Source organism: Eubalaena glacialis, chromosome 9, assembly GCF_028564815.1.
Source record: "Eubalaena glacialis isolate mEubGla1 chromosome 9, mEubGla1.1.hap2.+ XY, whole genome shotgun sequence".
In the NCBI taxonomy this organism is placed as follows: Eukaryota; Metazoa; Chordata; class Mammalia; order Artiodactyla; family Balaenidae; genus Eubalaena; species Eubalaena glacialis.
The window spans coordinates 109,292,286-109,317,857 of NC_083724.1; the positions used below are offsets into that span (position 1 = coordinate 109,292,286).

Here is a 25,572-nt window from a genome sequence, read left to right on the forward strand (position 1 = left end):
AGCGGGTCGCTGCTTTAGGCCGATTTCCACCCGCGCTGTCCTCCGCGGGCCTTGCACGTGTGTGAGCATCCGCCCGTTTGCCAGTGCACGCGCGCATGTGTGTGTGTTTGCACTCGCCCGGACGCGCGCTCACGCAATCACAAACTCTCTCCCCAAGTGGGCAGAGAGGCGGCAGGGCCTAAACTCGGCCCGCTAGGCCACTCTGCCTGTGCGGCGCCTTTATCTCGGCCCCAGCCTGTCTGCATCCCGGTCCCGTTTCCGAGGCCGCCGGCTCCGTATCAGTTGCTGGCTCACCCGGGTTCTTTAATCATTCCTGCCCTCTGTCCTGGCTCCGCCGTGCAGCGGCTCCCTTCCCACCCGCTGGAAATGTCGCTGGAAACTCTGAGTGGCGCTCGCCGGCCCCCGCCCTGCGGTGGGGGCCGGGGAAGCAGCTGGGAAACCGGAGAGGGCTCCCCGGGGACCCTGGGCGGTTCCTCCCGGCGCCGCCTCGCGGCCGGCCCGGCCCCCGGCAGGGCCCACGCCGTCCCCGTGGCCCGCCCGCCCGCGCCCCGACGGGGAGCACTTGCCCGCCCCGGACCGGCCGGCCCGAGCCCCCGCCCTCCACCCCAGCCCGGCCCACTGACCAGATCGCAGGGAGACACATTCCGCCGCGCGCGCGCCTCTCACGGTCCTTCCCCCCAGCGCGCGCCCTCGCCCCCCTCCCCCAACTCCGGCTCCGTCGATCCCCCTCTTCCTCCTCTGGGGCCCGGCCTCGCGGAGCCCGTCCTGACCCGGTCACGAGGGCGGACGGCACAGCCCGGACTTCTCCCTGCCCGCCCTCCCTCCCCGAGGGCCCGTCGCGGCTGCGCCAGGCAGGAGCCGCGCGGAGATGCTCCTGTCCTCTCGGGCGTCCGCAGTCCCCGCCACCTGCTCGACTGGGAAGGTAGGTGCCGGGAAGGCGAGGCGGTGGAGAGGAGACGCGGCGGGGGGGCGCAGTCGAGGAGGGACCCGCATCCAACACGAGGGGAAGGCAAGGAGCCCCTCCCCCGGGGTCCTGGTCCCAAACTCCGGGGAGGAAAGAGGTGAGAAGTCCCCCCTCAATCCAGATAAGGTGAAATTCGAGAAAACCTGTCCTTGTCCACGTGGACTTGTAGCTGGAAAATACCCCGGAATGCGCCTAGGGCCAGGCCCCCAAGGTCAGGGCAGTACTTAGAGGGAGGAAGGAGTCTGCCAACTACAGCAGGGCTACTTCACCTCTTCTAGCCCTTTGGAGCTGGCTGCTAGGGTGAAAGGCTGCCTGAATTCTGGGAGGACCCCAGGAATTTCCTGGCACCCCTGTCCTCTGCCAGATGCTGGACCCATTGACCCCCATGCCTCCATCTTCCCTGCAAGAAGTCCTCCTTATCGTCTCCTGGTACAGCCGCCAGGAGGAAAACTCAGCCCACCCTTCCCCACCCACCCCTGCATATCCTGAGACGTGCGCCCCCGGGAGCTGTGTTGGGGAGGGTCAGGCTGGGCCACCAAGGATCAGCAGCCCCTGGAAAATCAGGTGGTGTGGGCAGAGCTCCTGCCCGCCCCTTCCTACTGGAGGGCCCTTCTCAGTGAACACAGCAGGGTGGGCCGCAGGGAGAGGAAAGCAGGCTGGGTCAGCTGATGGGCAGGACTGCCAGTGCTGACCTCGCAACTTGGCCTCCGGTGGCCAGCTGGCGGGGGAGGGGTTGCGGCTAGGAACCAGCCTGGTCCAGCCCTCGGATCTCCCACTCTCCCCCGCCTCAATTTCCCCCGCAAAGGGCGGGAGAGCAGCGGGAACAGGGGTGTGTCTGCCTGTTTCGCTTTTGGTAGGAGTCCTAATTGGATCCAGCTGGTGAGCGGCCCCTCCTCCAGCCGCAGCCCTCTACTCCCCTCACAGCCAGAGGTGGGCGCGGAAAAGCTGTGTCCCCAGCAGGTCTTTTCGAATGTCAGAGGGAATCCCCACTCAGACTAGAGTCAGGGAGCTGCCCCCAGCCTAGTCTGTACCCTGCAGCACCGCACCCCGCCCATGGCTGAGCAGGCACTGGGTACAGCGGTAATCACAGCCCCCATTTCACCTTCATCCCCTCTGGCCTCCACACTTGTGCTGCTCATATGAGCCCCCCACTGCACACACACACCTCCACTGCACACACACACCCACTGCACACACACCTCCACTGCGCACACACACACACTGCACACACACCTCCACTGCACACACACACACACCCGCACTGCACACACACACCCCCACTGCACACCCCCACCCACTGCGCACACACACCCACTACACACACACCCCCCCACTGCACACACATACACCCCCACTACACACACACCTCCACTGCACACACACACCCACTGCACACATACCTCCACTGCACACACACCTCCACTGCACACACACCCGCACTGCACACACACACACTGCACACACACACCCACTGCACACACACCCACTACACACACACCCCCACTGCACACACACACACTGCACACACACCTCCACTGCACACACACACCCCCACTACACACACACCTCCACTGCACACACACACACCCACTACACACACACCTCCACTGCACACACACACACCTCCACTGCACACACACACCCACTGCACACACACCCACTACACACACACACCTGCACTGCACACACACCCCCACTGCACACACACACCCACTACACACACACACACCCACTGCACACACACACCCACTACACACACACACCTCCACTGCACACACACCCCCACTGCACACACACACCCCCACTACACACACACACCTCCACTGCACACACACACCTCCACTGCACACACCCCCCACTACACACACACACCTCCACTGCACACACACACACCCACTACACACACACCTCCACTGCACACACACACCCCCACTACACACACACACCTCCACTGCACACAAACACACCGACTACACACACACACCTCCACTGCACACACACACACCCACTACACACACACCCCCCGCTACACACACCCCCCTCCGCTGCACACACACACACCCCCGCTACACACACACACCTGCACTGCACACCCCCCCCACTGCACACACACACCCGCACTGCACACACACCCCCACTGCACACACACCCCTCCACTGCACACACACCCCCACTACACACACACACCTGCACTGCACACACACCCCCACTGCACACACACCCCTCCGCTACACACACACTCCTCCGCTGCACACACCCACCCACTGCACACACACACCCCCACTACACACACACACCTGCACTGCACACACACACCTGCACTGCACACACCCCCCCACTACACACACACACCTGCACTGCACACACCCCCCCACTACACACACACACCTGCACTGCACACACACCCCCACTGCACACACACCCCTCCGCTACACACACACTCCTCCGCTGCACACACCCACCCACTGCACACACACACCCCCACTACACACACACACCTGCACTGCACACACACACCTGCACTGCACACACACCCCTCCACTGCACACACACACACACTGCACACACACACCTGCACTGCACACACACCCCCACTGCACACACACCTCCACTGCACACCCCCGCCTACTATTCAGCTGACCCCCCTCTGTACCCACACCACCCATGCTGCTCACATGACCCCCCCCATGGTACCCCCTGCACAAGTCACATTCGGAGCACTGTGCTTACACTCCACCCTGCACACACAGCACCTCACAAGGCCCTCGCTGCCCTCCCGTGAGTCCCCAGACCCCACAGGCACGCGCAAGCCTTAACTCTCAACAAAAGTGCCAGAATTGGTCCAGCGCCGGAAGTTGGCAGAGGTTGGCTCAGCCTCTGGCCATGTCCAATAGGACAGGTGAGGCGGGACAGGTGAGCTCTCTGGTGGAAAAGCCCCACCGGCTCCTCCACGGCTGCCGGGAGCCCTCTCCCCTGACCTAACCTTTGCCCGGGGCAGAAGAACCCAGCTGGCCAGTCAGGCATGGTACTCCCAGGAAGACCCTCTGTTCAAAAAACAGCCTGGAGGTGTAGGAGAAAGCGGGGCGTGTGCGCACATCTGTGCGTGTGCGTGCATGTGCGTGACACTCAGCACCGCCTGCCCGGGAGCAGGTCCACCTTCCTGCTCCCCTGCGGCTCGGCTCCCCGCCCCACCCCTCACGGGCACCCGGAGCCCTCTGAGGCTTCAGTCCGAGCAAAGAGGCCAAAGAAGAGAGCTGATACTCCTCTGAGCTCAGAAGGAATGGTTCCCGCGGCCTGGAAATGCCCAGCGCGCTCCACCTCCCCAGAACCTTGGCCCGGTTGGGCAGTGGGCGGGTGGCCTCACCGTGGTCCGGGGCCTCTCCCCCACGCCTGAGTAGCCCCTTGTGCCCGCTGGCAAGCAGATGCCCACACAGGGCCTGGGAGTGGCAGAGGAAACTGAAACAAAGTCCCAGTGCCCAGGCCCTTCCCTGCCAGCTGCCCCAGTTCCCTCTGCCTTCGCTCTGGGGGAGAGGGCCGCGCTGTGCACTGAGAGCCCCAGAGGGGCTGGCCAGCAGGCGCGCTCCGGGCCATCCTCCCCTCCTCCCGGCCCGGCCTCCCCTCCCCCACTCCCACCCGGAGCTCCTGCCCGCGGCCTAACAAGCGGCCCATTGTGCCTCTGGGAGCCGGCCCAGGCAGCCTGCAGGCGGGTGCCCGCAGTGGCCTTTCTCCCGGGTCCGTGAGCTCCCACCCAGCTGGCCCGACCCCGAGGTCGGGCCCAGAGGGCACAGACAGCCTGGACCCAGCAGGGCTCTCCCTTCCCCCTCCCTTCCCCACAGAGGACACGCAGAGGAGCAGCTGGTACACCCGGGGTCCCCCGGCCTTGACCCAAGCATGCAGGCCCCAGCCCGCAGCTTCCCAGCTGCGCTCAGCCTGGATGATTTCATCTCCAGCCACCTCCGGGCCCATGTAGGGTCATCCCCCCGGGGGACACGGGTGAGTGAAACAGCGAGGGAGAGGGTTACTGGGGGCCTGTAGTTGGTGGGGGGCTCTCAGGACAGGTGGGGGAGCGGGAGGGTTAAAGGGATGGAGGGAGGGAAGGAGGTAGGTGATAGCTCTAGAGAGCCTCACTGGTTTCCTGGAAAGGGTCAAGCCGTCCCCACGGGGTATGGCTGTGCCCTAGTAGCCATCCCTCCCACCCGTCTGCAGAGCCCTCTGGGCCTGAGCTGCCTGCTGCTCCCGGCCCCTCCCCACAGGTGCCCGTCATCCGGAATGGTGGCTCCAACACCCTTAATTTCCAGTTCCATGACCCTGCGCCCAGGACCGTGTGCAATGGGTACTTCCCACCGAGGAGAGATGCTTCCAGGCACCCAGGTGGGTCTGCTCAGGAAAACCTGCTCCAGGAGCGCCGTGGAGGTGGGGGTCAGAGCTTCCTGGGCCCTGCCTTCTGGCTCCACCCTGGGTCAGGCTGGAGGGGCAGGAGGTAGATGGAGGCCTCTCGAGGGCCTGGGGCCAGTTAGCTCAGCTAACTAACTGCCCCTCCCGTGTGAGCCCGCTGGCCTGTGAGAGGGAAACTGCTGTGGGAGAGACCAGGCTGACACATCCCTTCCCCTCCCTGCCCCACCCAGTGTCAGAGGAAGGCCATGTGCAGGGGACATAGCCTTAGGGGCCCGGGGGACCTCCAGATGGCCAGGAGATAGCTTGGACTGGGGATGGAGGGTGAAGGAATGCGAGTGTATGTTGGCTATGGAAGGGGTGGGGCTGAACTCAAGACAGGCCCCCTAAGGGCTGCTCCGGTCTGTACTCGGCAGCCCAGCAGAAGGCCGGAGAAGCAGCTCTGGGAGCCTGCCAGCTCCTGGGATCCTGTGAGTCAGCCCTGCCTGGGCCACGGGGTCTGGGAGATCCTGGGACCTCCTGGGTGCAGGCCCACCCCAAGGGCCCCTCTCCTGAGGAGGGTGGCAACCTTTACTGAGCATTCCCTTGAGGCAGGCCCTGTGTCAAGTAGTTCATTCATTTAACAAATAGCTGTTAAGCACGTAGAAAATTCTGGGCACTGTAAAGGCACTTTACAGGCCTTATCTCACGTCATCCCTTGATATCCTGACAAGGTAAGGTGTGATTATCAACATCTTCCCAGTGAAGAACCTGAGTCTCAGGGATGCTCAGTCACAGAGGCTGAACTGAGATTCAAACCCTCGTCCATCCTGCCCTGAAGCCCTTACGTTGTTACACCTGGGGGCTGAAAGTTCTGGTGAATGAGTTTCTGTCCCTTGCTCGTTGACTTGTGTGTCAGGCACTGTCCTGAATACAGTCATACACACTAGATCTCCCTACATCTCTGCCATGACTACCCTCATTTTACAGAAGTGGAAACAGGCACTGAGAGGTTGATTGCTGTGCCCATTGTCACACAGCCAGTAGGTGGCAGAGCCCAGGTCTGGTTTCAGTCTTCGCCCCCAGCCCCAGGGCCTTTTCTGCCACACCCCACTGCCTCCTCACCTGGATTGTCTCCCCCCAGCATCCTCTGCAAGTGACGATTCCGGCTCTCATTCTGAAAACTTTTAGGACATCCCCAGCAAAGCAGGGTGGGGTGGGGACGGGCACAGATTTCTCAAGATAAAATCCATTTTCATTCACTTTAACTACAAAATAAACAGAGGCCTGGGGTCCTGCTGGGGATGGGGACATTTGGAGAGTCGTCAACTCAGACGAACAAGGAGATGTTGAAACTTTTGAACCCACGGGGATCAGTGTTCTGAGGAGCTAAGGGACAAACAAGCCCAGGTGGGACCCCTGCCCTTTGCTAAAGCTCCCCTGTACGTGCCCCACAGACCCTGCCTGGTATCAGACCTGGCCAGGTCCTGGGAGCCGGCCTTCTGGGAACCAGAAGACCCCTGCCTCCCAGCATCCCCAGAACTGGTCAGCCACGTGGACCAAGGATAGCAAACGTCTGAACAAGCGCTGGGTCAAGTATGAGGGAATCGGGCCTGTGGATGAGAGCGGCATGCCTATTGCACCCCGATCTGTGAGTCCAGGGTTGGGGCCACTGATCGATGGGACCCAGGGACCCACGCTGAGCTCCACCTCTGACAACAAAGGCTGTACCCAAGCCGTGCCAGACTAAAGCAGGGGTTCAACCATGATGGGTTTGGGGGATCATGAGCCCCATAAAATTTCAGGCACTCTTGCATGTCTGAGTTGCACAGTGGTTTTTTGGTGGGGTTCTAGACTGCCCGCCAGATTCTCAGTGGTAGAGCGCCACTAGTGTAAGGGTTGACCCTGGCAGGGACCCACCCCCCTCATTTTCACGGTCCCAGGACCTGGCACGGCACTCGTGAAACAGGTGCTGAGTAAGTTACCGGCTGAATGGGTGAACGGGAGAGTCCTGAGTGAGAAGGCCTCAAGGGGTGGCAGGCGTGGGAGGATCTGGGGGTGGGGTCCGGGCGCGGAGGACCTGCCCTTCCTCCACCCCCAGGCCTGTCCTGAGCCAGTCGCCCCTTCTAGTTCTCCACCTCCTCACCCTCAAGTGAAACTCAAGTTGGTAACATACCCTTCTGCCTCCCAGGGTTCTTTTGCGTCACAGGTGAGGCAGAGGATGTGAAATACCATTCCCACCCCATCCCCCCACCGATACTGTTGCCTTTATTTTTCATTACATAGAAACACATGTTCTGTGTGGAATCATCAGAAATACAGAAAAGCTAAGAGAAAAAAATGTAAACTACCCCAAATCTCACAGCTTAGGGACCATCACTGGTGGAGCTCCTTCCATATATCTTATTCAAACATAACATGCTACACGAAGTTATGGTTGTTAAAGATGTCACAACAGCCCACCCACTGGGGCTTCAAGGGTGGCCAGAGAAAGGACTCAGGGAGGAGAAAACTTCTGTGGTTTGATATTGGGAGGGTAGCCTGACTTTGCCTTCTCTGATCCCAGAGTGTTGACAGCCCCAGGGACTGGTACCGGAGAATGTTCCAGCAGATTCACCAGAAAATGCCGGGTGAGACACCCTTCCAGAGGCCTCTCTCTGCCTACGTGGGCTTGGACCCCTGGGGCTTGGGGAGTAAGGGGTAGAAAAGGGAACTTACCTGCCAAGGGAAGTCTCTCCACCCACCCCAGCCTCTATGATGAGTGGTTGCTAAAACAGGCCAAAGGAAGGAGCCGCCAATCTCCTCCCTGTACTCGGGGGAAAATGACCAGACACTGTCCCCGGTGTCCTCTGAGGGCCTGGGAAGCCACGAGGTCACGCATTTGTTCAGTCAGTCCCTTAACCAACTGTTGAGCGCTTGCTGTGTGCTGGGCACTATTCTAGGTGCTGAAGACAAAACAGGGAGCAAAAGAGAATGTCTCTGCCCTAGCGAAGCTTAAGGCAGAGGGGGGTCACAGAATAAACAGATAAGTATTTAACATGGCAGGTGGTGGTAAGGGCTAGGGAAAAAAAGCCGGGGGAGTGCCCAGTGCAGGGAGGCTGCCACCTCACGCAGGCTGGTCAGGAAAGGCCCCTGAGAAGTGGCATCTGAGCGGAGAGCTAAGGGTGTGAAGGAGTTGGCCCTGCAGGGCTGGGGGAGGAGCGTTGCCACTTGGGGAGCACCAGGGACCCAGAGGCAGAGCAGGCCGGGCATGTTCTGGAGCCGCAGGGAGGGGCTGGACCACAGTGAGAGGGGCACGTGTTAGGAGATGGATCACAGAGGTGCTGGGATCCGGTGGCCCAGAGCCTTTGGCTTTTACTCTGTGAGAACTGGGAGCCACCCAGAGGCTCTGAGCAGAAGAGTGAGTGACAGGCTCTGACAAGTGATGGCTGAAGAGGCTCCCTCTGGCTGCCAGGCGGGGAAGAGGTGGGGCTGGGCGGAGGTGGGGGACCAGTCAGGAGGCCTGGCTTGAATCCAGGCTAAAGAGTCTCAGACCAGGGCAGTAGCAGTGGGCCTGTCCGGAGACAGAGTCATGGGAATTTGCTGATGGATTGAAAGAGGCGAGTCAGGGATGACTTTAAACCTGAGTGAGTCGATGGAGTTGCCCTTTATAAATGCGCGTACACACAGGGGAGGCTGCGAGAGGTGCAGGTCTAAGGGGCGTTCAGTTTTCGATATGGTTCACCCAAAGTGGCAGCTGATATACAAGTCTGCAGTTCAGAGGCGAGGCCTAAGCTGCAGATGTTAATACACGGGACCCACTCAAAGAGATTTTGATTTCAAGGTTCCCCCAAGTAACTCCGATGTGCAGCTAAGGTTATGAGTCCGTGGAATAGACAGTGATCTTTAAGGTAGAAGACTAGACCAGATCACCCAGGGAGACAGAGAGACAGAGGCCCAGGGACTGAGCCCTGAAGCAGTTGGTTTGAGAGATGGGCAGGCATCAGCTGTGCAGCCTGGGAAGGGGCAGCCCGGGAGGCAGGAGGAAAACCAGAGTGGTCTCCCTGAAGCCAAGTGAAAAGGAATTTCAAAAGGAGGAAGTGATCCACTGTGACATGCTGTTGATGGTCAAGCCAGACTGCCCTTTGATCTGGTAAGGCGGAGGTCACTGGGGTCCTTGATGAGGGTGGCTCAGGCTGAAAGCCTGCTTATCGGGAACGGGAACTGGAGACACTGAGTTCCTTATGGCCGGCGGTTTGCTGCAAAGGAAAGCAGAAAACTCCAGGAGCTGGAGGAAGGTGTGGGATCCGGAGAGGGGCGTTTTGGTTTGCGTTTAAGGTCGGAACTGTGGTCGTGTGTCTGCGTGCCAAGGGGATCAAGTGGGTTGGCTGGTCAGTAGCTTTTCCTAGGAGGCCCCAGAAAGTCCTGAGCACCTTGAGGAGTGGGTCTGGGCAAAGGGGGAAGGACAGGCATTTAGAAGAGGGTGCAGAAAGGGAAAGAGGGCGAAGGGGAAGTGGGATTCCCCAAACTGACCTGCTGAGGGCAGGTCTGCAAAGGTCAGGGAGAGGGTGTGTGTGGGAACGCCGGGAGGGAGGGGCAGGAGGGTTTGGGCGAGGCCACTGACCCTGTTGGCTCGCTCAGGCCCTAAGTCAGCCAGAGGCATTTCAAGCCCTCCCAGAAACCTAATTCCTTCCCTCCCTCGGGACATTCTTCAGGCTCTGACTCAGCCCCTTGGCCCCTGCTCTCGGCAGGAGTGGTGCTGGGAGCCTCTGGGGCAGCCTCATGGGGCTCCCCATCCTCGCTTGTTGCCCCAGCCCTGACCTGGTCCTTTCTGCTCCCACAGACCTGCAGCTGGACCGGACCTTCGAGGAAGCACCCAAAGGTGAGGGGGTGAGGGTGTCCCACCCCAGCCCGGCGCCTGCGTCTGCCCCTCCCTGCAGCCACACCTGGCTTTGGGGCTCCCCAGTTGGCTGAGCTCAGCTTGAGAAGTTTGTATAGCCCATTTCCGAGAGCTCCAAATGCCCTGGTAGATGGTAATTAAGAGCCTCCGCTTCACTGTCCGGCGAATGCCTAGCCCTGGCCGTGATTTCTCTGGGCCTCTCTTTCCTCACGTGTAAAACGGGAACACCCCAGAGATGTTTTGAAGGTTCAGTAAAGAATGTAAAGCTCTTGGCCCCAAGCCCATATTTCATGGTCCAGACTATCACCCCCATTCCCGCCAGCCATCCAGGAGCACGGGTGGGTGTGGGCCAGAACCTTCAAGGGTCACCCAGGCGCCCTCAACCCCAGCTCTCACCTCCCACCACCCCTGCTTGTTTTCTCCCACTTTCAGTGGCTTCTTCCTGTGACACCTCAGCAGACTCAAGGCATCCAGGGCCCCAGCAAAGACCTGCTGCCAGGCCAGACCTGACGTCGTCTGTGAGCGGGTGAGCCAACGTGGGGAGGAGCTGCAGGAGGGCGCTGGCTTCCTTATGGGGACTGGCGCCCCCTGGTGGCCACGGCTGGCACAGTCTTGGAGCAGGGAGGCTGGCTCCCCTCCATGGCTCTGCCCCTTCTCAGGGTCCCCACTGCTCCAGATCCTCCCCTCCCCACCAGAGCCAAAGGGGAATGGAGGGCAGGGATGGACTTTGCGCCATTCCTGGTCAGGACCGCCTGTGATGCCTTTGTGGTTGGCAGCAGGAACTCATCACCCCAAAGATCCACTCATCATATGGGGTGGAGAGCAGGGCGGCCCATGACTAGGCGTGGACCTGGGACCTGTGGCCATCCACTCTGAAGCCTGGAAGAAAACAAGGGGCATAGAGGATCCCAAGCTTTCTCCCAGATGCCGCTGAGAGAGGAACCCTCCAGATAGGTCAAGGACGGAGTTCCTTTTCTCTGTGCAAACCACATGAGCCCAGCCCGGGCTGCAGGGCCCTGTAGGAGCTCAGCCCAACCTTAAGAATCAGGAGCTTCTCTGTCACAGAGTAATCAATGAGTTTCTGATTCCTTTATGGGGAGGGGGTGACCTCATCAGCATGGTCTTAACTGGGCTGTGGCTCTTGGCATCATCGATCAGGTAGAGACTAAGATTTGAACAAGATTTGGTCAAGATTTGGACCCAGAGTTCTGGATTAAAGCCGGTGTGCTGCCACTAGCCATGTGACCTTGACCGAGGTAACCAGTCTACGCCTCACTAGCCCCATCTTTTAAGTGGGCATCAGAGGGTGGTCGTGAAGATCAAGGTATATTGCAAGTCTCCACAAACATTATTATTATACAGGCTTAATTATGACTGGAGCTTCCTTAAATTAGGAACAATGTATTCCATTCTCATTATCAGTGTTATTACTGATGTTCTTTCTAAAATAGAGAATGGAGTCATAGTTACAGCCAACAAATACTGACCCTCCTGTCAGACATTCCATCATTTGATAAGCTTGGTACAATGGTTCCACTTGGTGGAAACATTCAAACTCAGCAGAGGCTGGAACATTTCAGCCAGCCAAGAAGGAAGCCCTGAAGGGGAACTAAGGCAAATGTGACAGATGACATCACTGATCCAGCACCCCAGGGAACTGAGGCCCATGGATCAGAAGTAACTTGCCCAGAGCTCCAGGGTCAGGCCTGCAGGCTCTTTGCCCTGTCCTGGGTTTTCCTGGGACTAAGACGTAGTCCCACACCGTTGGGCATTGGTGCAAGGCACTTAGTCATGGCGACCAGCTTCATCGAAGCTGCACAAACATATATACCCACAGTCACGGGGCCAGACAGAACACAAATGCGGGGTATTCCACCAAGGCCAGCAGGAAAGGGACTGGCCACTCCTGGAGCAGATGTGTGTGTCAGCCCTTCTCCTGGGTGTCTCACATATGTTCCCCCACCTAAGCTTTACCACACCCTTATGAAGGTGGGAATCATTCTCATATTATAGGTGTCGAATCAGAGACTCTGAGAATTCATTAACTTGCCAAAAGGTGACACAGCTAAGTGGTGGGGCCAGCTGGGATTCGAACTCGGAGCTTATAACGTTTTACAATTTAACACTGCTTCCACAGCCCGGAGGCAGGTGGGGAGGGGGTGCAGCTCCCTCCCCAGGATTGTGTGCTCACGCATGCCTCAGTTTCCCTAAAAGGAAACTGAAGAGATGTCCTTCCCTTTTTTTAGAAGAAGCTGGGATGTCTCTGAAGAGTTTCTTAGAAACACCTTCAATCGCAATGCTGGAGCATCCTCTTCCCTGCACCAGACCCCAAATCAGGTAGCTCGCCCAGCATCCCCCCACCACCCTCCCCGCCCCCTCCATCCCCACCCCCCGTTCCCCCCCGCCCCACTTCTCCCGCCACCACACTCTTTGGCCAGGCCCTCTGCTGCAATAGCACAGATAAGGCTTTTTTTTCAGCTTGGGGCCTGTGCAGCCAGAAGAGCCCAGAATCCTTAGGAGGGCACTGATGGGGTGGGACAGTGGCCTGAAAGCCTGCTTTTTGAGCCTGGCCAGTGTCCCAGTACCTCTCTACTCAAGTTGATGCCTACCCACCCCTATGCAGGTGTCCAGACACCGAGAGAAAGCAGACAATGTCTGGACGGAAGAATCTTGGAACCAGTTTCTGCAAGAACTAGAGACTGGGAAGAAGGTGAGTGTGGGCCTGGTTCTCTGGAATAGGATGCACCCTCAGCTGGTGCATTTGGGGAGCGAGTTCACCCCCTCTGACTCACTCGTCCCACTCTTAGCCCAAGAAACCACTGGTAGATGACCCTGTTGAGAAGCCTCCCCAGCCCATCGAGGTGAGTGCTGCGGGCAGGTGGGCAGGAGGGGAGACAGCATGTTGGGGGAACAACGAGGGAGATTATGGGTGGTGTTGGTCCCAGTGACCATGGGCAAAGGCCACAGACCCAAAGCTCTGACCCTCTCCAGTCCCATACAGTTTACCTCTATACCCCCAGCACCCAGGACAGTGCCTGGCATATAGTAGGCGCTCAGTAAACGTGTGTTGAAAATTGTGTGTTCATCAAAGCAGGAGCTGAGAAGGGAGTGATTAGTGTGGACTGGAATTGTCAGGAAGTGTTCTTGGAGGACAGGCAGAGAGAGGGGCTCAGGATGGGGGAGACACACGCAAAGGCTGGAGGGGCAGTGGGAGGGAAAGCAGGTTGGGTAGAGTGAAGCCAGGCTGTGGAAGGCCGTAGAAGACTTGATGGGCAAGGAAGTAGGGAGTCCTGTAGGCTCTTGAACAGAGAAGTAACACAACAGAAAATGGTACTGAGGCACATCAGGAAGTACTAAAGTATTACCATGGGAGTAGGGGATGGGTGAGCTGGGTCAGCGGGTAGGGCCCTCCTGACACCCTGAGACGCACCTCCTGGCAGGCCCAGAGGTAGGCAGCCTGGCCTGGCCCTGTGCCCTGAGCCTGCCCTTTACCCAAGCACCGTGTGCTTTGTCCCGCTGCCCACTGGGCTTCGCACATCTGACCTTTGACCAGCGCCCCCCACAGTGCACTGCCCCCCGCCCCTCCCCGCTGTCCAAGTCTCTCCCCATAACCCGCCGCCAGGTCCTGCTGGAGAGAGAGCTGGCCAAGCTGAGCGCCGAGCTGGACAAGGACCTGCGTGCCATTGAGACCGGGCAGCCGTCCCCCAAGGTACCGGCCTCCCAGTCCCCTCCTGGGGGGAGGCAGGAACCCGGAGCCGCGGCTGCCGGGCTTGGGTGGGAGGCGCAGGCCGACGAGAGGCGTCGCCTCCAGCCTCACTCGCGACCTTGGGAGACTTCATCCCTGTTTGCTCTCTCCTTCCTAAAATGCAGGGCGTTCACTGTCCCTAGTGACCCCTAACAACCCTCCCAGGCCGACTCCACGGCAGCCTGCCGTACTGGAGCCGGAGGCGTCCCCCGCCCCCGCCTCGCCTCGCCCCGCCCCGCCCCGCCCCCTAGACCTCAGCCCGCTGGGACGCCAACCCCAACCAGGCCCCGATTTCCCGGCCTCCCCTCCCTCTTCCGCACCCGCGGTTCCTCCCCCGGCTCCTCGCTCCTCCAGTTCCCAGCCCGCCGCCCGCGCGGGCGACTCTAGGACCCCTCCCCCCTCCCGCCCCTCCCCTCCCCCCTCCCGCCCCTCCCCTCCCCCCTCCCGCCCCTCCCCTCCCCCCTCCCGCCCCTCCCCTCCCCCTCCCGCCCCTCCCCTCCCCCTCCCGCCCCTCCCCTCCCCCTCCCCCTCCCCTTCCCCCTCCCGCTCCCTTACGAGCCGCAAACTTTTCCGGAGGCGGCGGCCTCGGCTGTGTAGGGGACCAGCGTCCCAGGCCCTGACCGCGCCCGTCTCCCGCACAGAGCTCGCAGGCGCCCCTACGGTCCCGGGAGCCGCGGCCCCCCGCGCGGTGAGTGGCGGCGGAGCGGAGCGGGGCGGGGCGGGAGGGCTGCCGGCGGGGACGTGGCGCGGGGAGGGGGCGAGTCCGGGACACTGACGGCGGGAGGAGGGGCCCGGAGCGCGGAAAGTGGCCGGCGGGGGCCCGATCCACAGCTCGCCGCCAGGGGGGCCATCCCTGGCCCGCAGAGGGAAGTCTGCCCCCAGCTCGGGACTCGGGTGGCGGCGGCGAGGGGATCCCGCCGCGCACTCCCGCTTCCCCCACCCCGGGCCGCAGCCTTTCCAGGCCTTTACCGCTCGGGAAGTAGGACATCCTGCTGAGAGCCCGGGACCTGGGAGACGCCTTGGGAGGAGGAGGCGGCGGGAGATGGGACAAGGGGGTGGGTGGGACATTTGGGCGGTCAGGGGTGAGCCGGGTAGGCTGTGAAGCTCCAGACAGGTGGCTCACTCGTGTGCCCCCCGCGCAGCCCGGCCTCCGCCTGGAGCTCCAGTTCCCCGAATGCACTTTACCAGGGTTCCTCCCTGAGCGCCCACAGGATGGCGGACGGAGGAAGCCCCTTCCTAGGTCGGAGGGACTTCGACTACCCTTCCTCAACCCGAGGTAAGAAGCAGATCCTGCTCTTGTTCTCACCCAGGCAGACGCCCACCACCACCACCAGGCACCAGATATGCTGGGGCCCCGGGGGAGGGGGCAGGAAGGTCATGGAGCCCCCTGCTTCCACTGGTCCTGGGCGGGGAGGGGGAGCAGAACCCCATCCCAGCCCTGCCCCCCAGACGTGGCCTTCCGAAGCTGAGGTAGTGCTTCTCCACAGACCCTAGTGCCTCTGAACCAGGGGGCAGCCCAGCCAGGAAGGAAGAGAAGAAGGTAAGGGGGGGTGGGAGCGTTAGGGTCAGGGTGCAAGGAGGGCCTGGGGTGGGTCCCGGTGACTGCTCTTCGCGACCTGCCAGCTGCTTGACTGAGGTCAGTCCCTCTGTCCTCTCCCCCTGCCCAGAGGAAGGCCGCCCGGCTCAAGTTTGACTTCCAGGCACAGTCCCCTAAGTAAGTGCCCTTCTCTTCCCTCTCCTTCCCTCTGGGGCAGTCTCTGGGAGGACAGAGCTGCAGTGGGCCCCCCAGAGGGTGGAGGGGACTCTGGGTGCGCTGGGCAGGGTCTGAAGGGAAGGAGGACCCGGAGGACCTCAGGTTGCTGGATGTCCTTGCTCTGGCCTTCAGGGAGCTGACTCTAAGGAAGGGTGACATCGTCTACATCCACAAGGAGGTGGATAGGAACTGGCTGGAGGGGGAGCACCACGGCCGGCTGGGCATCTTCCCCGCCAATTACGTGGAGGTGAGCAGGGCAGCAGCAAGCAGGGGCCTGGCTGGGCGGGCGCATGGGTTTGCAGGGAGTGCAGACCCCTTTAAGCATCCAGGGCCCCTCTCTCTGGAGCTGGCTGCTCCCTCACATCTGGCAAATTTCCTAAGACGTAAAACTGTGAGCTCCGGGCAGGGGCCAAGTCTCAGCCTCATTCATGCCCTCAGGAAATGTTTGTTAAATGAGGGCTAAAGGTGGAGTCCAGCCCAGGGGGGAAGAACCAAACAACTCAGTTCCTGTACCAGAGGCCACCAGCCCTGTCGGCCTCCCTCACTTTCACCACTCAGAATCCACCTCTCTCAAGCTGTCTTTGGGAAGAATTCTAATTGCAACTGACAAGAGTATGAATCGTGTGACAGTTCACAAATCACATATACTTGCGTCATCTTCTTCACGTGTATTACTTCCCTTGTTCCCCTCATTAACCTGGGAAAGTGATAAATCATCCCCCTTTTGCAGATGCACTTGCTAAGGTTCAGAGACAAGTCGTTAAGTAGAAGATCTAGAATCTGAATCCAGAGACAGGTTCTGGATTTGATAGATATAGGGCTACAGGTTATCTCTGATATTTGCATCTTTTAAGGAATTTTAAATTATCTAATGTATTGGCATAAAGTTGTTCATAATGTTTCCTGATTATCCTTTTTTTTTTTTTTTTAAATTTATTTTTGGCTGCCTTCCGTCTTCATTGCAGTGGCTTCTCTTGTTGCGGAGCACGGGCTCCAGTAGTTGTGGCACGTGGGCTCAGTAGTTGTGGCACGTGGGCTCTAAAGCACAGGCTCTGTAGTTGTGGTACACTGGCTTAGTTGCTCCGCGGCATGTGGGATCTTCCTGGACCAGGGATCGAACCTGTGTCCCCTGCATTGGCAGGCAGATTCTTAACCACTGTGCCACCAGGGAAGTCCCCTGATTATCCTTTTAATGTCAGTAAGATGCAGAGTGATGTCCTTTCTTTCATTCCTGATATTGGTAATCTGTATCTTTTCTTATTCTGGCTAGAGATTTGTTAATTTTATTGATCTTGTCAAAGAACCAACTTTTGATTTCACTGATTTTTCTCTATTTTTGTTTTCAGTTTCATTGATTTCTGCCACTTCGTTATTTCCTTCCTTCAGCTTGCATTAGGTTCTTTTTCTAGTTTTTTAGGGTGGTAGTTTAGATTATTGATTTGAAACCTTTTTCCCCTAATGTAAACATTTAATGCTATAAATTTTTCTCTAAGTACTACTTTAACTACATCCCACAGATTTTGATATTTTGTTTTTTTCACTCAACTCAAACTATTCTCATTTCCTTTGTGGCTTCCTTTTTGACTCATGGATTGGGTCATCTAATTCAGGCTCTTCATCTCATAGGCATCAATAGACCTCCCCTATCCTCAGAACGATGTCCCTGATCCTGAAGTTCCACAAAGTATGTATAGTATTCTATGTCATCAGTCATTTACATTTTAGTAGGAACTAGTTTATTAGTGTCTTGATTTTCTGGGTAGGGTGAAGCAGAGAGAGCGTGGGGACTCAGGGCACCTGGTGGGGTAGAAGGGGAGGAGGAGGAGGAGGGACACTTGGTTCTCAGCAGCAGTGAAATGGTAGATCCTCACTTTTAGGTAACCAGGAGTTCCCTGCTCCTTGGAACTCCTCATGTCCTTCTGTGCTCCAATTTAAACTCTCTCCTACTTGCACTGCTGTGGTCCACTCTAATAATGCCCACTCCACATACCTCTGATGGAAATTCTTCCTCCAGGAGCATTCTGGGACTGACCACCCCCTTGCCTGTGCTCACCCCTGGCCACCCGCAGTCTTGTGTCTGGTGTCTGTCTCCTCTCTGGTCTGGGGACAGATCTTGCCCATATTGCCTCACCCTCCCAGGAGCCCCAGGTCTGTGCCCAGATGATGCCCAAGGTGACTCTTTCTCATGCCCTTTCTTCCTACAGGTGCTGCCTGCAGATGAGATCCCCAAGCCCATCAAGCCTCCGACCTACCAGGTGCTAGAGTATGGAGAAGCCGTGGCCCAGTACAACTTCAAGGGGGATCTGGAGGTGGAGCTTTCCTTCCGAAAGGTACGGCCAGGCAGGGAGTGGGGGTGCAGGGCAGGGGCAGGTGAGGACACAGGTAAATATGTGCAGTAAAAACATTTAAAAAAAATATCAGGTGTACCCATCTTCAGTAGTATTTCAGATTTTTGTCCTCAGTCTCTTTGGATATATTTCCCTTAATTTTGCCCATTTATTAAATGTTCAAAACTTCTAGAGTAGTTGTGCTTTGTTCAAATTGCAGTTTGATAGGCTGTGAGGATCACAGTCAGCTTTTTTTTTTTTTTTTTTTTGGTGGCGAGATCCTCACAGCTTGTGGGATCTTAGTTCCCCAACCAGGGATTGAACCTGGGCCCATGGCAGTGAGAGCATCGAGTCCTAACCACTGGACTGCAAGGGAATTTCCTCAGCATGTTTAATAGAATGGAAATCTTAGAATGCCTTGCATGTAGAAAGGTGTTTTACAAACTTTTAGACAGTTATGTATATATGTTTGTGTGTGTACTGAATTGTTATTACGACATATTTTTTACTATAGATCATAGTTCGGAAAGCTTGAAAAATGTTGTCCTGGAAAGCAGGGAACTGGTCTCCCTTGGTTGATTTTGGGGGCAGAGGCCATGACTGCCACTAGCGAATGTTTCCCCAGAAGAGCTGGCCCAGGGAGAGAGGGGGAAGGAGGTGGCTGGATGGAGAGAGGTGGGGGCAGGTGGAGGCCAGAGACCATCCTTGCCAGGTCAGCCCCACTAACACTAGTCAGCATGGGGGCGTGAGGACACACCAGCTGCCCTCAGAGAGTTTGTTTTTTGATGCAGTGGTGACCGGATCACCCAGGGCGGAGGCAGGGAAGGACCCAGTCATGGCAGTGCTGGCTAATGCCTGCCCGGTGCTTCTTACCAGCCTGGCATTGAGCTGTGTGACCTCTGTATAACCTGCTGACACTCTCTGAGCCTGATCCCTTCGTGCAAGGGGTTAGGTTTAAATAACACTGTCCCACGTAGGCTCCCTCGGGTACGTGGCACCCGGGAGGGCCCTGCAGATACTAACTCCCTCTCTGTGACCAGGGGGAGCGCATCTGCCTGATCCGCAAGGTGAACGAGCACTGGTACGAGGGCCGCATCTCAGGCACCGGGCGCCAGGGCATCTTCCCTGCCAGCTACGTGCAGGTGACCCGGGAGCCCCGGCTTCGGGTCTGCGACGACAGCCCCCAGCTCCCTGCGTCTCCCCGCCTGACCAGTGCCGGCCTGGCCCATCACCCCAGCTCCCCATTAATGCCGCGCAGCCCATTTGACCCCACCGACTGGGGGGGCCGGACCTCCCCCCGCCGCACTGGCTTCTCCTTCCCCACCCAGGAGCCCAGACCCCAGACCCAGGTAAGGTGACCTGCCTCAGGCCGGAGAGCTGAGCCCTGCTCCGCATACTGTATCCCCCATTCCTGTGATGGTCTGTGCTTCGGAATCCCGCCCAGACTGCTCAGGACAGACTAGTGGGGTGACTGGGCAGAACCTTGTGTTGCAGCCCCATCCTGGCCTTGAGGACCTCACACCCTTGGTTCTGTCCTTGAGCTGCAGCCCAGGGAGGCAGGAGTTTCTAGGTAGGACCCAAAGCCAGCACCAACCTCCTGACCCTCCAGAATCCACTCTTGGGATTTCCCTATATCAGCCTCTGGGACAGGGTGTGCCATGAGTCGGGGGTCTGCTATTCACCTGCTGTGTGACCTTGGGCAGATGACTTGCCCTCTCTGGTTCTGGGTTTCCTCGCCTGTAGTATGGGGATAGTAATCCCCACTGCAGAGGTGCAGAGGGTAGTTGGTAGGTAGTAGCTGATGGGTAAGTGATAGCCATTGGTCCTCGTGCTGACATAGCCCACAGACAAGTGCATCTGCTCCTGGGTTCATCCACTCACTCAGCAAACCGTTATGGGCAGACAGAGCCAGCGCACAGGACTTCTCCCGCTCCCGGCTTTGTCCGTGCACGTGTTCAAATCGGCCATCTACCCTACCTGGGCCCAACTTCCCAGCACTTGTGAAGTGAAACACTCAGACAGATCTCCCTGTGCTGTGGGGATTGCGAGATAAGATGAGGCATCGTGGGAAGCTGCTCCTGGTGAGGTGGGCAGGCCCGTTCACTTCTCCTCCTTCATGCTTGCATGTGCCCGCCTGCCTTCCTGTGGACCCCAGAGTCTCAGCACCCCTGGGTCAGCTCTGTCCCATCCTGGAGGCTCCAGCCGTCCCCTGGAGCTGGGGACCTCATCCCCCAACACCACTCAGATACACTGGACCCTGTGAGTACTGTCTGCGGTGCTTGGTCAGGGTGGGGGGGCTACCCCGCAGGGAGTGTTGAGCACACGGACCCCCTAACCCGCTCCTCCCCCCATCCCAGGATGGAGTTGGTAAATTCCTGCTAAAGAGTGCTTGTCATTATAGTGCTTATGGGTGATTTTGGTTGGGGGGGGTGCGGGGGCGGGAGGGCGCTTGTCTGCAGTGTTCCTGACCTGTCCCTGCCAGCCCTGGGCCTTAAAGCAAGCTTCCCACACTGGGCCCCATGGCCTCCGTCTCCTCACTGGGTTTCCAGCCCTGAGTTCAGCGCGTGTGTGCGCCAAGTGTGGGAACTGGTAGGACAGATGTGAAGGCACTGGGAACTTAGAGGAGGTGGGGTTTGGGTGATTAGGGCTTGGAGAGCGGGGAGCAGGCCTGGGGAAGAATGCACTAAAGCCAGACACAGTCAGTCGCCATCCCTGGAACTGGGCCAGGGGCTAATGGGAGCATGGAGGGATGCTGGGAAATTCAGAGGATGTGGCTACCTTGGTTTTAAGACACTCCAGGCCTGGTTTGGGGAAGGGGCGAGGGCTCTGGTGGTTGCCATGGCGATGTTTCCTGCAGGTACCGGGCGATGTACCAGTACAGGCCCCAGAATGAGGATGAGCTGGAGCTGCGGGAGGGGGATTGGGTGGATGTCATGCAGCAGTGTGACGACGGCTGGTTTGTAGGTATGTGGGCTGGGGGCAGGTGTATCTCAGGGTTCTAGGGGGATGCGTTGGGGGACAGGCCAGAAGGGGTATCTTTGGGTCCTGTGGAGGATGGGCTTTGGGCAGTTCAGAAAGGGTATCTCAGGGTCCCTGGGGGGATTTGGGTGGCTGCTGCTGGCGGCCAGTGCTGGTTCAGCAAAGGTTCACGGACTGACCATCCCCCACCCTTCCGGCCGGGCACTGGCTGCTTCCCCAAAGCCAGCACTTCTGTTGCCTGCCTTCATTCCCTGAAGAGGGGTGAGACCTGGGAGGAAAGCAGACCAGCTCAGGGTCATTGGCGAAGCCAGCTGGACTCAGGGCAGCAGAGTTCCCAACCCCCAGGCCCCTGTTCCTTCCATGATACACCTCTGTCTCTGGAGCAGTCCTCGCAGGGGAAGGGTCCTATCTCCTGAGACACTAAGCCCCCGATGGAAAGGAGCAAGTCTCACACCTGTGTATCCCCACCCACCAGCTAGCAGCTAGCTCCCCCCACCCCCAAGAGGAGAGAGAGGAGAAAGATCCCGGCTTTCGGGGCTGGCCCAAGGGCAGCTCAGGCAAAGGACTAAAGCAGGAAGCCTCAGGTTGGCCTTGGCCTGGTTCAAGGTGACCAACCCAGCAGGCTTTTTCCCAGAGTGGGCAGGCCTTGTGCAGGCCTCAGCTTCAGAGGAGTGAACATCCTGCTGAAGCTCCCACTCAGCAGGCTGCAGGGCCTGAGGGGTTGGAGGGCTGGCTGCCCGAGGAGGGGTGACCACAGGGGTGGTCCCTTGACCTGGCAGCCCACCCTTTCTCATCTGAATCCCAGCACCTCATTGCTGACTAAGCTTCGGACACACCGGTAATTATGAAGCACCACCTTGTTAACAGTCCTTCCTTGGATGGGTGGGCTTCGGGGCACATTCTAATTTTACTCTGTACACGTCTACTTTTGCATTTTTTTTTACAACTCCTAATAAAGACAAGAGGAAAAAGCACCACTTTCGTGGAATAAGCCACAAGTGCTTTTAGAGGAAAGGTTTAGAATGTTCGGTTTCTCAGTCACACTGGCGCATTTCAAGTACTCGGCAGCCACATGTGGCTAGTGGGTATCATTTTGGACAGTGCAGGTCAGGGAAGGCTTTCTGGAGGAAGTAGGGGAACAGGGGAAGGATTTGGGGAGGAGAGAAGAGAGGGGAGGCACTCCGGGCAGGGGAGGAGTATCAGCAAGTCCTGCGGGCAAGATGGGCCTGGGCTGCTCAGAAGAGAGTCAGGATGGAATGTCTGCCTGCCCGGAAGGGAAGGTCCAGGACTTTAATTTCATTTTATATTCCTGTGTCTTCTAGCATTTCCCCTCCTCTACCCCAGCACACAGGTTTCTTTGGGGTTGTAGCAGACAGAGGCCTGGATTTTAGTCCCGCCTTTGCCTCTAAGCAGCTGAATGCTTTGGGGGAATTCATGTGGCCTTACCTGCCCCATCTCTAAAATTAGGGTGTCATACTAGACCAGTGAGATTCCTCCCGACTTAAGTTCTGTGATTCATCCTCCTGTGTCCTTGCTTTCCCAAGGACGGGTGGGGTTATTCAGTGCTGTGTGCAGAGTTGTACACAGTTGTTGAGTGCTCAGATTTCGTCCATCATTATCGAAATCATGAAGTGTGGCTTGTCCCATGTAAGCTTCTGCCTCTAGGGGGCAGGAGTGAGAAAAAACAAATCCTCCCTGGGACCGGGACTCCGCCTGCAGTTCTGGACACTGCCAGCAGAGGGCAGGGCTCTCACTTCCCCCAAACCCCATTCCTCTTTTAAAACGTGGGGAATGCTCTTTCTGTCTTTCCTATTTCAGGTGTCTCCCGGAGGACCCAGAAATTTGGGACATTCCCTGGAAATTATGTAGCCCCGGTGTGAGTGATCTCCGTGGCAACTCAGAGCCCAGCCAGGATGGGATGGGGAGCAGAGCACTTATGGGCGGGAGAGAGGACGCCCCCCCATCCTCCTCCCGCAGGACCTGAGCCGCTGGCATCTGCAGACAACCTCAGCAGCCTTTCCCACGGAACCTCCCTCGAAGCCCCCTGGACTGATTCCCACCCACAACTCACAAGCATTCCTCTAACAGCCCTTTTATTTCCTCCCCTACCCCACTCGCCAAATATAGAGGTCTGCTTTGAAGTGGAGACTATTTCCAGGCCTTATTGAGACCAGACCCCCGTGTCTGCCACCCCACCCTGCTATGGCGTTTCCTCTAACAGGGGCCGGCTCCCAGCTTCACCCCCATGGGGTTCCTCTAACAAGGACCAGCTTCCTAACCTAATAGAGACCAAAGGCCGTCTTTGCCTGGAAGGGATTCCTCCCCTTTCACTCCAGCTTGCCTGCCATCCCCTTTGCCTTCCTGCCTCCAGCTGGGCCTGGGAGTGAGATGGGGGATGGACGCAGCACTTCCTTAGCATTCGAGGCCTGGCAAGAGGTCTTGCCCAAAGGCTCCCTCTTCCCACAGGCTGCCGAGCCCTGGGCTGGGTCGTGCTTATCCTCCTGCTGCTGTAGCGCCCAGGAAGGGTGGGGCCTCCGAGGACTGGCCTGTTCCAGATGTATTCCAGGGAGAGTGATGTGTGCTGTCCTCCTGCCTGCCCAGCGGCCCCCAACCCCCAAGTCCCCTGTGGAAGGGAATGTAAAATAAATCTGGCTATCAGGGACCTTGTCTTCCTGTCCTTTTCCTTTGGGGTGGGAGAAGGCTCCACCTGCTTAGGGTTATGGGAATTCTTTCTGCCGTAGGGAATCAGGTAGGATGTGAATGAGTGAGTGAGTGTGTGTGTGTGTGTGTGTGTGTGTGTTTAAGGGGAGGCTGCAAAAGAACCATTATTGTCTCTCAAGATCTCAGGTCTCAGGCACGATTGGGCAGCCCCAAGGGTTGGGCAGCTGTCTGGCAAGAAGTGCTGAGAGAAGAACTAACGTCACAGGGATGAGGGCAAGGCCTGACTGTGGGGAGAAACCAGAGACGGGAGCTGAATGTGGCCTTGTTTGCCGGCTGTTTGGTTCTGGAGCTGCCATGGGGTTGCTGAACGAAATGACATTTCTGTTTGTTCTGCTCCTAATGTTTTCCTTCTGTGTGCTCCATTTCCACACTGAAGTTCTCATATGTTTGTTGACTTTCTTTTTTTGGGCTCGGGTTTTTGAGCAATCGATTGCAAGAAGCTGGGAGAGGTGGGGCACAGCTAGCCAAGGCGACTCTTCTGGGGCTTGGTGGTTCCTGTAGGGGCATAGTCTGGGCCTGGCCGGGAAGAAAAGCTCCATTCCTTGGCCATTGCTGGGAGATGAGCGGGGCATAAGGTGTTACCCACATGTTATCTGATGTAAGCATCCCAACAGGCAGGTTATGAGTCCATTTTACAGGAGGAGAGACTGAGGCAGAGAAATTAAGTTGTCTGGGTCACATCATTATAGACCTGAAGTCAGGTCTGATGACTATTGCTGCCTCTTTGCACAGTCTACCAAATGCCCATGCAGTCCTTGTCCAGAGGCCCTGGAGAAGGAAGGTCATGCATGAGGTCCCTGGGGTGGCCCTGGGCTGGGCCTCTCTTACATTCTTCCTGGCAATCCTGTCATCTAGGCCTGTCACTTAGGGCACCCGCACCCCAGGTGGGTGGAAAGAGGCGGTGGTGGCTAATTCTGTCCGGACAGGTGGGAGAGGCCTGTGAATGACAGGGCTATGGCCGGTCCCTGGCAGGCTCCTCGTGCCTGGGTGCGGCCCAGGCTCCACTGCTGGTTAAACAGCAGCTTGAAGAACAAGACCTGCTTTCACTTCTCCATCCACCCCAGTCCTCACCATGGTTTGTTGCTAGGTTGGCAGGCCCAGCCTATGCCATGGAAGTGACCGTTCCTCACGAACCTGATAGCCTGTTCTTGATACCCCATCTCAGCTTCTTCGAGTTGCTTGATGCCCTCAAAAAGGACTTCAGGGTTGAGACTTCCTTTCCTTAGGGCAGAAACCAAATCCACACCCTCTCTTTGGCGGGGCCCTGGAGCCTCTGCAGCAAATCAACCCTACGCCCTGCCTGTACATGACCCCTTCTCTGCCTTGACTTGGCATGAGGTGGGAGGGGCGGGGGGGGCGGTCAGAGCCAGAAGGGACCTTAGGTCACTGGGGATGCTCACCCCAGTGAGGTGAGTGACTTGGCCACAGAGTTGCTAAGGGCAGAACAGTATGCCCTTCTGTTCCACAGGGACATGCCCTGGGGTCCGCTGACTTTGTTGTGAGTTTTGTGACTGCACAACCCACAGAGCAGAAATCCTGCCGATGAACCTGCAGATCTTTCTAGAGACTCTCCAAGGCAAAGTCTGAGCAGAAAGAGGTGCAAAACTGAGTCCCTGTTACAAACTGGCAGGATGGGGATGGGCGGCAAGGAAAGGGAAATTAATCCATTTGATCATTCAAACAATATCCCTTCAACAAAATATTATGGAACAATCCAGGAATGGAGCAACAAAACAAAAAAAACCCACCCTGCCCTCTGAGGAAGGGGCAGCTTTAAAAGGAGGGCAGTGTGTACAACGGGAAGGTAAGCTGTGCATCATCCCCAGTTTACAC

At 57.9% G+C, this 25,572-nt stretch overlaps 1 protein-coding gene across 3 annotated transcripts; it reads left to right on the plus strand.

Moving 5' to 3' along the window:
* The first annotated feature begins 607 nt into the window (after nt 1-607).
* On the plus strand, nt 608-23,680 carry SORBS3 (sorbin and SH3 domain containing 3). 3 transcript variants are annotated; one of them, XM_061200681.1, is made up of 21 exons: nt 608-922; nt 4,801-4,957; nt 5,218-5,335; nt 6,793-6,986; nt 7,902-7,965; nt 10,158-10,196; nt 10,647-10,740; nt 12,461-12,551; nt 12,838-12,924; nt 13,022-13,075; nt 13,837-13,923; nt 14,601-14,647; nt 15,102-15,235; nt 15,447-15,499; nt 15,627-15,673; nt 15,845-15,959; nt 17,917-18,042; nt 19,080-19,388; nt 20,195-20,298; nt 20,897-21,003; nt 22,837-23,680. In XM_061200681.1, the coding sequence occupies exons 2-21, from the start codon at nt 4,856-4,858 to the stop codon at nt 22,896-22,898; spliced, it is 2,034 nt and encodes a 677-aa protein (XP_061056664.1). In that variant the 5' UTR covers nt 608-922; nt 4,801-4,855; the 3' UTR covers nt 22,899-23,680. The 3 variants fall into 3 exon arrangements, with proteins under 3 accessions (XP_061056664.1, XP_061056665.1, XP_061056666.1); XM_061200682.1 differs by lacking the exons at nt 608-922; nt 4,801-4,957; nt 5,218-5,335 and adding an exon at nt 5,776-5,826; XM_061200683.1 differs by lacking the exons at nt 608-922; nt 4,801-4,957; nt 5,218-5,335; ... (7 more) ...; nt 13,837-13,923; nt 14,601-14,647 and adding an exon at nt 14,733-14,938.
* The last annotated feature ends 1,892 nt before the right edge of the window (nt 23,681-25,572 follow it).

Bases quoted from the DNA above. Each gene is read 5' to 3' on its own strand.
- SORBS3 (XM_061200681.1), top strand. From the start codon at position 4,856: ATGCAGGCCCCAGCCCGCAGCTTCCCAGCTGCGCTCAGCCTGGATGAT. The intron at 5,336-6,792 runs GTGGGTCTGCTC...CGTGCCCCACAG, and splicing joins AGATGCTTCCAGGCACCCAG to ACCCTGCCTGGTATCAGACC. The intron at 15,960-17,916 runs GTGAGCAGGGCA...TTCTTCCTACAG, and splicing joins TCCCCGCCAATTACGTGGAG to GTGCTGCCTGCAGATGAGAT.